Source organism: Neolamprologus brichardi, chromosome 17, assembly GCF_056152115.1.
Source record: "Neolamprologus brichardi isolate AB-2024 chromosome 17, ASM5615211v1, whole genome shotgun sequence".
Taxonomy (NCBI): Eukaryota; Metazoa; Chordata; class Actinopteri; order Cichliformes; family Cichlidae; genus Neolamprologus; species Neolamprologus brichardi.
Genome location: NC_142120.1, coordinates 32363692 through 32375275, shown reverse-complemented (window position 1 = coordinate 32375275; position 11584 = coordinate 32363692). Strand labels below are relative to the sequence as shown.

General features: G+C 40.6%; 1 protein-coding gene across 1 annotated transcript; it reads right to left on the bottom strand.

Moving 5' to 3' along the window:
• Positions 1 to 4864: 4864 nt before the first annotated feature.
• Positions 4865 to 6923, bottom strand: foxd3 (forkhead box D3). Its single transcript, XM_006803975.3, has one exon. The coding sequence runs from the start codon at positions 6525 to 6527 to the stop codon at positions 5334 to 5336; it is 1194 nt and encodes a 397-aa protein (XP_006804038.1). The 5' UTR covers positions 6528 to 6923; the 3' UTR covers positions 4865 to 5333.
• Positions 6924 to 11584: the final 4661 nt, after the last annotated feature.

The window sequence follows — 11584 nt, the reverse complement described above, 5'->3', positions numbered from 1 at the left end:
TATGACTATGAAACATTTTTGAAATCTCAAATTATATCCAAGAAAGTAAAAACATTATAATACTATACAGTTTATAATTTTAGTTGTTTTCTGCAAATTTGGAGGTATGTGGAAGCAGAACAAACAAATTGGCAGATAAAATGGATGCACATGGAATCAATAAGTCTGGACATTAAAGAAGCAAGCATCCATGCCAAACTGGAAATTGTTGCTGTCATAACAAATGCTTAATTCTAAGTCTTTGCAAATAGCTCAGGAACAGCTGATTTCACAAAATTTATATCAAAGTGACTGAAAAAAATCCACTATATAATCAGCAGCAGAGGGGCGGCAGTCTAACTAATGTATTAGTTTGTGTTAATCTTCTGTACACAGATGTAGATATGGGTATCACATCCTTTCCTTGTCTTCCCTGTACACTGTGGGCTAAATCCAAGCCAGAGGGCGTTTTTCTCTTTGTGACCTTTTCTTTTGTTGACACCATCATCTTTGTTCTCAAGGTGTTAGGGTTTGTTGGATGAGACATATTCCTTGTGGTTCTGGCATCAATTATGCATAAATAATAATAACCTCGGACAACTGCTGATTTGCAATGACACTTTCATTACAACAGCAGCAGCCTATAACTCACTGGTACCCATTAGTTATTAATGCCCAGCCACGCCAGCTTTACTTTGTCATTTATTGCTTCATCTCTATGCCTTTTTAAATATTCAGCAACTGCTGTACCTACATTTACTGTCTGTAATCTCCGCCCAGGAGAAGGCTATAGCTTGTGGTGCAGGATGACCTAGTTATTATTAAAGGCCTAGGCCTTGCTTCCCAATGTCACTAAAGTCTATCATGTCAACAGTCATGTTTGCTACAGCAAGTCAAGCCGGATCAATAAATCCAGAACTTCATAGAGATTTCTCCTATTATGTCTTATTTGGGAATTGTGATGATAACGAAGTCCTGCACTTTTTCAGATTCATTCTTGAGTGCATAATTAATTGGCATTTGGAAAAATCCTGCACTATTTGTGTGCACTTAATAGCATTTCATTTCTGTGCTAGGCTTTGAAAGCCTACATCCAGAGGGTGTTGTGTCACTCTGGTTCAGTCTTTCAGTTATACTTGGCATCCTCTCTCTGAAACAAAGGTCAAGGTCAGCTTACTTTGAACAATATCATCACCCAGATGTTTAATGTTCTGCATGGATCAGAGACTTCTCTGGTTTGTTGAAGACACACTATCCACCCCCATAGGGTCCTGCAAAATGTGGAATTTTGGCTTCTGAGATTGCAGCATCATTACACTCTTAAACACTAAATTTGTGTACTTGGACAAGACAGATAAAAACTAAATGCAAATGAAGTTCAACAGCCATTTTTGCCTTTCGATGGGACAGAAAGGAGGATTTAAATGGGCTCATGAGCTCTACCAAGCCTCACTGCAAGTGGACAAATCACTATTATATATTCCTGTGCAACTGTTTACTTGGGTTTCAGTGAATGGACAAATTGAGATATTTTTCATGCATCATTGTTTGCAGTGATGTCATTTCCCAACCTGCTACAGGATGTTTTTGTTTTACTTTAGCAGGCCACAGTTTGTGCGTGGGCTTGAGTCCCAAACCTGAAAGCTAAAACTTATACAGAGTTACAGATTACTATACACTGCTCTAGCAGCTAATATTGATCACACATACTAAGCAGCATACTGTAACATCAGTCATTGTAAGTTTTTGGTTTTAAAGGTTGTACTGTGAAAAATAAAGTGCATTATGTTGGATATTAATTCAATTTCTCTATAAAATATTCCTTCTTAATCTACCTCACGCACTTTGAACTTAAGAGTTGTAGCAACTTCAACGGGCAGTGATAATTTCTCCCTTTCAGTTTTCTGTGTATAGCTCTTCAGAAATTTCCCTTTCACTTTTACGTTTTTTTTTGTTCACACAGGACAGCACAAACGTATGTCTAACACAAAAGAGATCCAAGTAAAAATAAAAATACACACAGTTAGAATAAAGTAGGGAATGACTATGTTTGACACTGAATCCCTGGAATATTTCCACTTTAAAGTTGGAAACTTGCAGGTTTTGTGTGTTATGTTTTGTTTTTTGTTTTTCCCAATAATCTAATTTTAGGTTCAAAAAGAGCTGTGACCTCTTTTTATATCACGAATGCTGACTGGACACATTTATGCATTGATAATATACTAAAAAGGATTTGTTACCTATCATAGCCGCAAGCACAATCAGCACTAAAAAACAAAACAAAACAAAAATACAAAAAAGAGCTGTATTTACAGATTGTGCTTGGAGACTAATATAGCCTGTCTGGTGGAGCTGTGGGAACTACAACCCAGGCTTTTCTCCACCTGTGCACGAGCACGTGCAGCTGCATGACTCATTATCGTGTGCGCCCGTGCGGGCGGGCGCGCGAGCGTCTATAAATGAGCGTCTTCGTTCGTTCAGCAAATTGTGCGCCATAATTTGCACCATAATTACACGAAACTGCGCTTGGTTTTGATGAAACAACAAGTAAGAAATAACTTTTAGCTAACGCAGCATAATTTTAATAATAGTAATAATAATATTAATAATATTCATTAACTCTGTTATTGTTATTATTGCACTAGCTTAGCCTTTAAGTAGGCCCGTGCTGCTAAAGCAGCTGTTTTAACCCATGTTAAAATCTTGTTCATGCCTGTATTTTCAGCACTGCAGCTTCGGTTCAGGAATTTAGTGCTCTGTCGTTACCAAAAGCATTGCTTTCGGTGTTTCCTCTCTGTGTTGTATCTTAAATATGAACACAATTAACGTTACCAATTTTAGCTTAAAGGAAAAAAAAAAACACTTGCAGATACTCTGCTACAATGTTACTACAAACTTAAAAAAACAATGGTAAAACATCACTTAATATCTAAAATCAAATTTGCAGTTAGATTACTCGGATAAATTTGTTCAGCAGGAAGTGTGTGTACAAAGAAGAAAGAAAATTAGGTGGGAAATGTTGATGTATTATTTCAGGTTTTCACAAATATTTATTTTATTTATGATCACCCTAATTAAGAGCCGCAGGTGTATGTTGACGCCCCCTAGCGGCATGGATGTCACGGCCTCGAGGTGTTGTCAGCCTGCAACATCGCTCCTGTTGCAAGATCTCACACCGGGGCTTCACACTGCAACACTGCAAGTGTAATTATAGATGCTCGCATCCTATAAGACAGACACGCGAGACTGGTTTAATGTTGCTTTGTGGAGTCTGAATCCCCGCTCGTAGCCATGTACACACCTCACACAAGAAATAAATTAGAGGTTTAAATAAACAGGTTCAACAAGTGCAAGTTTGAGTCTTTTTGGTATTTAAAATTTGATGCTTTCTCTGAGTATTTGTGCATCCCCCAAAATTTCACTCACCTTTCTCTAACTGTACTCTTTAGCCATCACTTCATTTTAGAGCCTGCTATATTTAATGCCTTGTCATTTTAGAATCGTATAATCGAATGGCAAGGAAAAATGGCAGAAATGATCAGAAATCTATTACGGGCAGTGCAATGCAGACAATGTCTCACATTTTAATTTATATATTATTTTTATGTTTCAGTAGACAAATAATCAAAGACTGGCTGGGTCTTTAAAATAATAACATCACAGTCACTGCTGTAGGTAATTTGAATAATATCAATAGTCTGAATAATAATGAATTTAGTAAGTAGAAATGTCACGGTGACATTGGAGAAGACTTTTGCATCATCAGCACCTTCTTCGGTGTCTGAAAGTGAATTGGAGCGGAGAGAGAGGCCTCTTTCTCTTTCCCATGGGGATCAGATAAATATAGCCCCTAAAACCCCTCGCGCTCACCCTCTTTCTCTCTGTCTCTCTCGCCCTCTCTCACACACACACACACATTTACACATTCACACTCTCGCTTTCATATGCACACACGCACACCACTTGCTGTTTGTGTAAAAGTGATTAGCCAGACACAACTGCGAAATTGTTACCTTTATAGGAGCCAAGCCGCAGAATATCGCGCAAAAGCATACAGCGTGTGATGTGATGGTGAACCTGTGGTCTAAACTGTAACCTCCTGTCAGGGAGCATTGTCAGGAAATTCCAGGGTAAATACTTTAATAAACAGCTACACTGATTTGTGATCAATATTCACCTCTTTATGCCACATCCCATCATCTGAAATATGATACAAATTAGATTTATGCCTTCCTGCAAAAAGCCTAAATATAAGGTAGGCTATACGCGCAAATTTTCAGGATTGAATTTACTCTATAGCAAGCTAATCTCAAAGCTTTTACAAGTTTTTTTTATTTTTATTTTAAAATTTACGATTACATATTATTCATACACCTTTGTCAGTATTTTTAGTTATTTTTATTAGCATACTATTGTTAAATTGTAACTTTAAATATGTTTTTAAACGCTACCACGTCAATCGCAACAGCAGTAAAAAAAACAACAATTTTTAAAATTCTAATCCTTAGGAAGTGTTGCCCTAAAGTATAACTCATTTTTTTCTATTTCAATTTCTAAATAATGAAATACTTTGAATTATGCTGATAAAATGAAAAATTGAAAGTAATGTTAAAAACATATGTTATATTATTATTATTAATATTTTATATATTCGATATTTTTAAGCCTGAAAATAGACAACAAAATAAGAGAGCTTCGATTTTTTTTTATGTAGGAATATTAATAATGTATGCTTTACACGAACTGTAAAGTTATTCAAATTAAATGTACTATTTTTTTTACCGTGAAAAATGTTCCCTGGAAATAATGCTATTTTTTTCTCAAATCACGTGTCAAAAATGTTAAGAATGTTAATAATGAAAATTGATTTTTTTTAATTCTTTCTTAGATTTATTTACAAATAAATTCAGTTTACAACACAATATAGCTACATAGAATTACATATATTTGTATTTTTTTAAAATTATTATTATAAACAGTCTCTTTTTTTCCAGAGGTTTTGTGTCTTGTATGAAAAAGAAGCCAAAGTAACTATGTCCAGTTGAGCTTCTGTTACAAAAAGAAAGGAGAAAAAAACGTAAAATAATTACCACAGATCTCAAACAGGAACAAAGGGGAGAAAGGAACAGGTAAAAGTCAAACTGGCAAAATCATTTGTCTTTTTTTTTATACAAATATTTACAAATATTACCTGTACAGAAAAAAATCTTCTTTTTCGTTTTTTGTTCTCTGTTTTTCAACAGTCTTTACATGGCTTTACAGTCCAGTGCTGCCTATAAATTTGTGCTTTTCACACTTCCCAGTAATAATGTCTCTATATAAAAATAAGAGTTTGCTTTCTCTTCGGTTTGAAGTCATTGTGAAGGCCATTTGGACACTGCCGCCGCCGTCGCTGAGGGTAAAACGTGTCCAGAAATAATATTTGAAGGTACACTGAGGATGGGCGCGATAGCGGCTGAGGTCCGGGTCAGAGAGAGGGACTGCGCGCTCAGCAGGGCCGACTGAACGGTGACAGGAGGCCGCAGGAAAGCCTGAGCTGCGCCCGGCGAGGAAGAGGAGGCACTGGACACCCCGATTATATTTTCTATACTGAATGAAGGTCTGTTTGAAGGCTCTGATTTGATCATAGACGCCGTGCTGAGACTACTGAGTTGAAGCTGAAGGCTCGGGCTGAGCTGAGAGTTGAACGCTTTTCTGTTTAGCTCCGCCGAGGGCAGGAGAGGGACGCCCGGGGGCAGCATGGGACCTACAGGGGGGATGTACGGGTACTGCAAAGCAGCCGGATGGGAATACGCCGCCGGGTGGATACCGTAGTGTCTCCCGTAGGGCCCTCCAAGACTGTACGCCCCGAAACTTTGCATCATGAGAGCAGTCTGGTCCCTGAGCACATCTGGCTGAACTCTCTTGAACCTTTTCCTCCTCCTGAGGAAGCTGCCGTTGTCGAACATGTCCTCTGAAGCGGGGTCCATGGTCCAGTAGTTGCCCTTGCCGGGGTTACCAGGTTCCCGGGGGATTTTTATGAAGCAGTCGTTGAGAGACAAGTTGTGACGGATGGAGTTTTGCCACGCCGGGAACTTCTCACGGTAATAAGGGAAGCGGTTGCTGATGAACTCGCAGATCCCGCTGAGGGTGAGCTTTTTCTGCGGGCTCTGCAGGATAGCCATGGTGATAAGTGCGATGTAGGAGTAAGGCGGCTTTACCAGGCTACTCTTGGGTTTCTGGATCGCACCTGGCGCTGCGCTCTGGTCGTGACCCTCTCCTTTTCCGGTGCCTGATTCTGCCTCCCCTGCGCTCTCGCAGCACGGACTCCCTACCCCGGACCTCATCTCCTCTTTCTCCACCTCGATCTCGTCTTCCACCTCCTCGTCTCCCGTTTCCCCCCGGAGGTCGTGCAAGATGCCGTCTCCTGGGCTGTCGCAGTCGCTGTCCACCCTCTCCATGCCCTCCTCATCTCCCTCGCCCACTACGTCAATATCCACGTCCTCGGCTGTGAGCACAGTTTGGCCGGACATGTCGCTGGCTCGTTCGCTGCCTCCAGACAGGGTCATCTCACGTCTTACTGACACCGTTTTATTTTATTTTTTTTTTTATTAAAAAAAGTCTCACTGCAGCCGAAAAAGACAGAGCAGCCGCGCGATCAGTGCGCTCGCGCTGCTAATTGTCAACAGATCGGATGCTTTCCCCTCCCCAAAAATCTAAATGTGATCGAACCGGACGCCTGCCAGTCCAGCCGACAAGGAACTTCAAACTTCTACAAATATTTCTCCACTCGGTCAGTGAGCAGGCCCGCGGAGCAGCGCGTCTCGCCTCGAAGTTGTTTTGCAGACAGCGCGACTTTTGCGCTCCGACGTCCCTTCTCGGTGCTTAGATTTCCTGGACGAGCGATATTTGGAGAACCGAGCCGAGATGACACATGCTGCTCTTAAAAAGGCCGGGGCTTTTAACAAGACTGTCTGATAGATTACTTTCCCTCCCCACTATAAGATATACTATCAGCGCTGGACACGTGGTTTGGTGACGACAGACGCCCCCCTGTCCTCTCTCCACTCTCCTCTCCTCTCCTCCCTCCACCCACCTCTCCTCTCCTCTCTGTTAAACCATGCAAACTGGAGTTGTTTCATGGATTTGTCAACAATGGGACATCAGCAGTGCTGCTTTCCGCTTATTTTTGTGTTCGTCCGTCATAGACCATTTAACGGTGGCAGAGGGAGGAGGAAGAGGAGGAGGGGGAGAAAATTGGCTCGCGTGATTGAAAGATCTGACGCGCAATAATGTGACCGCGTTAAAAAACAAACCAAAGCTTTAACTTTGCTAACGCGAACTCTGCTGACAGCTGCAGAATGAAAACGACAACAGCTAAGTTAACGGAATCTTCCTTCAAGTTCATGAATGTCTTGACTTCTATATATTTATAGAAACTGTTTAATTGTGCATGCGTAGTTTATTTTTAATCTCCACACTTTATTTTAGCGTAGCATGTAACTCTCCTCGAAAGGATACGTTAGACATGTTTTTTATTATTGATATTTTTGCTTGCTCTGTTCATTCGGTGCTGGAATTGCATGCCTCGGTGCTCCCAGCTTTAAAGCCCGGTTGCGTAAATCCAAGCAGCGAATGCAAAGCATGAATTCCAGTCTATTTATTCCCGCAGGATTTAGCCGAGGTGGGAAGAATATTGAAGAAGCGGCAGCAGCGACGATGAATGGGACGAATGCAGAATTTCCTTCAGAGTTTGGAAGAGGTGCTAACGACCCCCCCCCCCCTCCCCCGTGTCCGAGTCACCCCGAGTTTTTGCATTTGAAAAAAAAAAGTAGGAAATGCGGGCAGCGGGTGAGTGCAAAGAGAACGTTTATTCACAAAAGCGTGAAGGTGAGCGGTGCAGGCTGAGCTCTGACAGAGGGGGCACGTCAGGTCCTTTACACAAGGCTTCCTGCGTCGCGTGCGAAAATCTGGGACTGATTGGAAAGCACGAGCTGCTGTATTTAGGCCGTTTGTCAAAGCGGCTTATCTTAACGTTTGTGTGTTAAAATAAAAACAGCAATTTAGACATTTTCGAGCTTGACATAGGCGCCTTGAACGTACACCCGTTTTCTGGAACCTCTCAGGAGGAAATACCTAAAAATCAGCACGAGCCAGGTACTTAATGTCAGGGCTTTGTTCAAATAAAATTAACGATACAACACTGAATTATTATTATTATTATTGTTAATATTATTGTACTTAATTTGTATAATTTGGGGGGGTAAATTTGATCCCTTAAGTGCCTTCTGCAGTTCACAGCGCCTCTTCTCCGGCACCTGAGCTGGCGAAGCTAAAAGTGGGATTAAATTAAAACACTATCATTAATAATGCCTGTGTGTTCGGGTCAAAAGGACGGAATCGTGGATTCCGATCGGACTGGCTCCGCGTTAATCTCTCGTTGACCCGCGCGATCTGGAGGTCCGTCAATACCGGGGCTACTTAGGAGATGAATCCAGAGGCTCGCGTCAACTTTCATCCTGTTCATCCGCGCGGCGAGAGTGTATTTAAGGAATCGCTTATTTGCTTTGTGGATTTGTCAGATTAAAAACAATTTTTTAAAAGATATATAGTTGCGTTTTAATTGACAGATTTTTTTCACTATATTTTTTTTCTTTTTAAAAGGAAAACTTTCTCCATCAAAGTTCGTTCTTTTCTTTCTTTCTTTACATTCGGGCGTTTAACAGCAGAATAACTCATGTTGGGCCCAATCAAGAATCCTCCTTTTCTTTGTCTTCTTACGGAAGAAATCTTTTACAGGAGCAAAATAAGAGACACGTGGGTATAGCAGATGTTTGGGTTTATTTATTTATTTATTTTTACAGTTTTCTTATATTTTTGTTTTACTTTAAAGAATCAGATGATCGCAGAACAACTGTCCTAACCCCCCTCTTTGAGGAAAGGCAGGTGCAGCAAGCCTTCATTAAAAATAAAAAATAAAAAATCCCGGAGTTGCAGTGTTGTGTGAAAGGCGGCGTAACTGCTGATATAACCTGACTGCAAAAGCACCGAGAGGGGGTTTCAAACCCGTCCTTCCTGTGATCTTTTGAAGCCTCATAAATCCGCTTTTATACCTCCGCAGTTTGTTAATGAAAAGTACGTTTTAAGCACGCATGCACGGCTTAGCGCGACAAAACCTTTTAGTGTAATAAGCCATCTCGTTCCTGCATGAAACCAACGAGTGCAAGCAGGAGTGTGGGGGTGGCTGGGTGGAGGTGGGAAGAGGAGATGGCGGTGGAGCAGCAGAAGCGGCGGCGGTTGAGGCAGCACAGGTGATGGAGAGGAAAGAGCCAGCACATGTGATGAGTGCACGCTCTACCAGCAAGGTCACCGAACAAATAATTGTCATCATAATAAGGCATTATGCTCCCGCGATTCCTGCTTTCTGCCCCGTCCTCGTGCGTCTATCCCTGGGTTCAGAGGTCACCTGCAGAAGCTGGGAGGTTGGAGGAGTGCGTTGCTCAGAGACACTCTGGCGAGGCTAACGCCTCAGACTGCTACAGAGCTGATTTTGTCTGAATGAATAAAGGTGACAGGAGACGCTTATTATCAAAATTTGGTGGCGAGGGGAAAAAAAGGTGAAGATATGTGACTCATAATTTATTTTTATTTAGTCTACCAGATTGGACAGCATGCTTATTTTGTGATGGATAATACTAATACTAATACTAATAATAATAATGAAGGGGTGAATTATTTTAAAAATAGTTGTAATTTTCTGGTATACAAAGTATTTGTAAGTTGTATAAATATATACAAATTATATGTTTATATAAATGTATTAATATAAATATTTAAAAGTATGGCCGTATTATATTTTTAATTTTCGATCATTTCCTGACACAGGCGTCAGGGCTTTTTAGAGCAGAAAACCACTGGAGGTTTTTTGGAAGTGCTGTCCTAATAACATCCCAACTGGCACACAAAAACATTCGGAGTACAAACAGCTTTGTAACAGCTTTTCCTGTAAAACTCTCAAAAGTAACTTTGGCGTAAAACCTCGCGTGCGCACTGGTGAAACCAGGATCTTTATTTCCCTGCAAAATATGCTTAAGACATCTATACATTTGTAAAATGTTATTTTATATAATTATTCATTTGCATGTCTTGAGGGCGTCTTTGGAAGAATAAAACGTTGTGCATGATGCAAACATGACAATATTAATGCTCAAAAATGCAACTTTACATTGAAGCGGGCTAAATAATTCACATTCTTGCACGGATTTACCGCAAAACCAGATCTTTAAGGGCAGCTCACTGATCAGGTGACAGAGTGCATCTCTAGGGGCAGCATGCGACCCCCAATGTGACGATAAACTGATACATTCTTATTACCATTATGTTAATTATTTCACAGCAGTCAGTCAGATCTTTGGATTGTCACATTAAATAAAAAACGAAATAGCTCAATATTAGAATATCACAACAAAACTTTACACATTCTTCTTCCCCAGAACTGGATTTTTTTCACATTTTAGTCGTAAAATCCAGAAGGCAGGTATGACAGCTTTTCACCTCCCCTCCTCTTTTTTGTGTTCGTTTCTTCCTCTTCTCTTTTGGAAATCACCATTTTCAGCCCTTCTCAGAATCCACTCTATCAACCTGCGAGTTTCTGTCAAACAATATGATGGAGCTCATTTTTTAACCCTCCCTCCTGCTGGATCGGCCGCAGCCAAATCTCTCACATGTCACGTCAAAAGCAAGAAAAAAGGACCTAGAATGGAAGCCAAAGATCCGAGCGTGTATGCTGTCTCTCTCTCACTGTGTGTGTGTGTGTTTGTGTTTTGTTGGACGTCCCATCTGTTTGACGCGTCTGTATAAAGACACATTTCAACAGGTCAGGCTGCGCAGTTGCAGCAGGTGATCCATGAAACGTCGTGCCTTTACTCACTTTACCATTTACAGCTCATTCACGGGCCGTTTTTGGATGCTAATGCGATTTTATATTTTTAATGGGGATCGATTGAGCGATAATATCACGTTTAAGGGGACACACCCCACGCCTTTCTATTGATTTCCCAGTCTCAAGTTTAGGTCTCCTTCTTACAGCCACTGTTTTCCATCTTCCCTTTAATAGTTTCCCCCCAGATCAGCTGCTTGTGTTGCCGGTAGGAAAAGAAAAAAATATTTCAACTCATTTCTTTCATTCTTTGAAAAAAAAAATTGGGGGGATTGCACTCTTAGTGGACACTGGGGCGATATCTGGGTCAAGCGGAGAGCAGAAATAAACTCATGCACAGCTTAAACAGCGGTCTGTCACTAGAATAAGTCGAAGACCTTTTTTTCTAGCCGGATGATTTTCGTGTTGTGACGTAAAAGATAATTTGAAATAAATCAAGAAAACACGAGAAACAACAATAAAATATGAAAAATCGGAAACGTGGAAAAAAAATCAAAATATTTTATTCCCGTAAGAGATGTGTGTCTGGTTACAAAGAAGCACACGTTACTTTATTGTCGCTTTGAATTAATATTGACGGATCATTTTCACGTCCTTTAATGTACACAAACCACATTTTTTCATTTGTTTTTACATAAATTTGTTTTACAATCTAATATCAAATATTTTAACTCGTAAACACGCCGG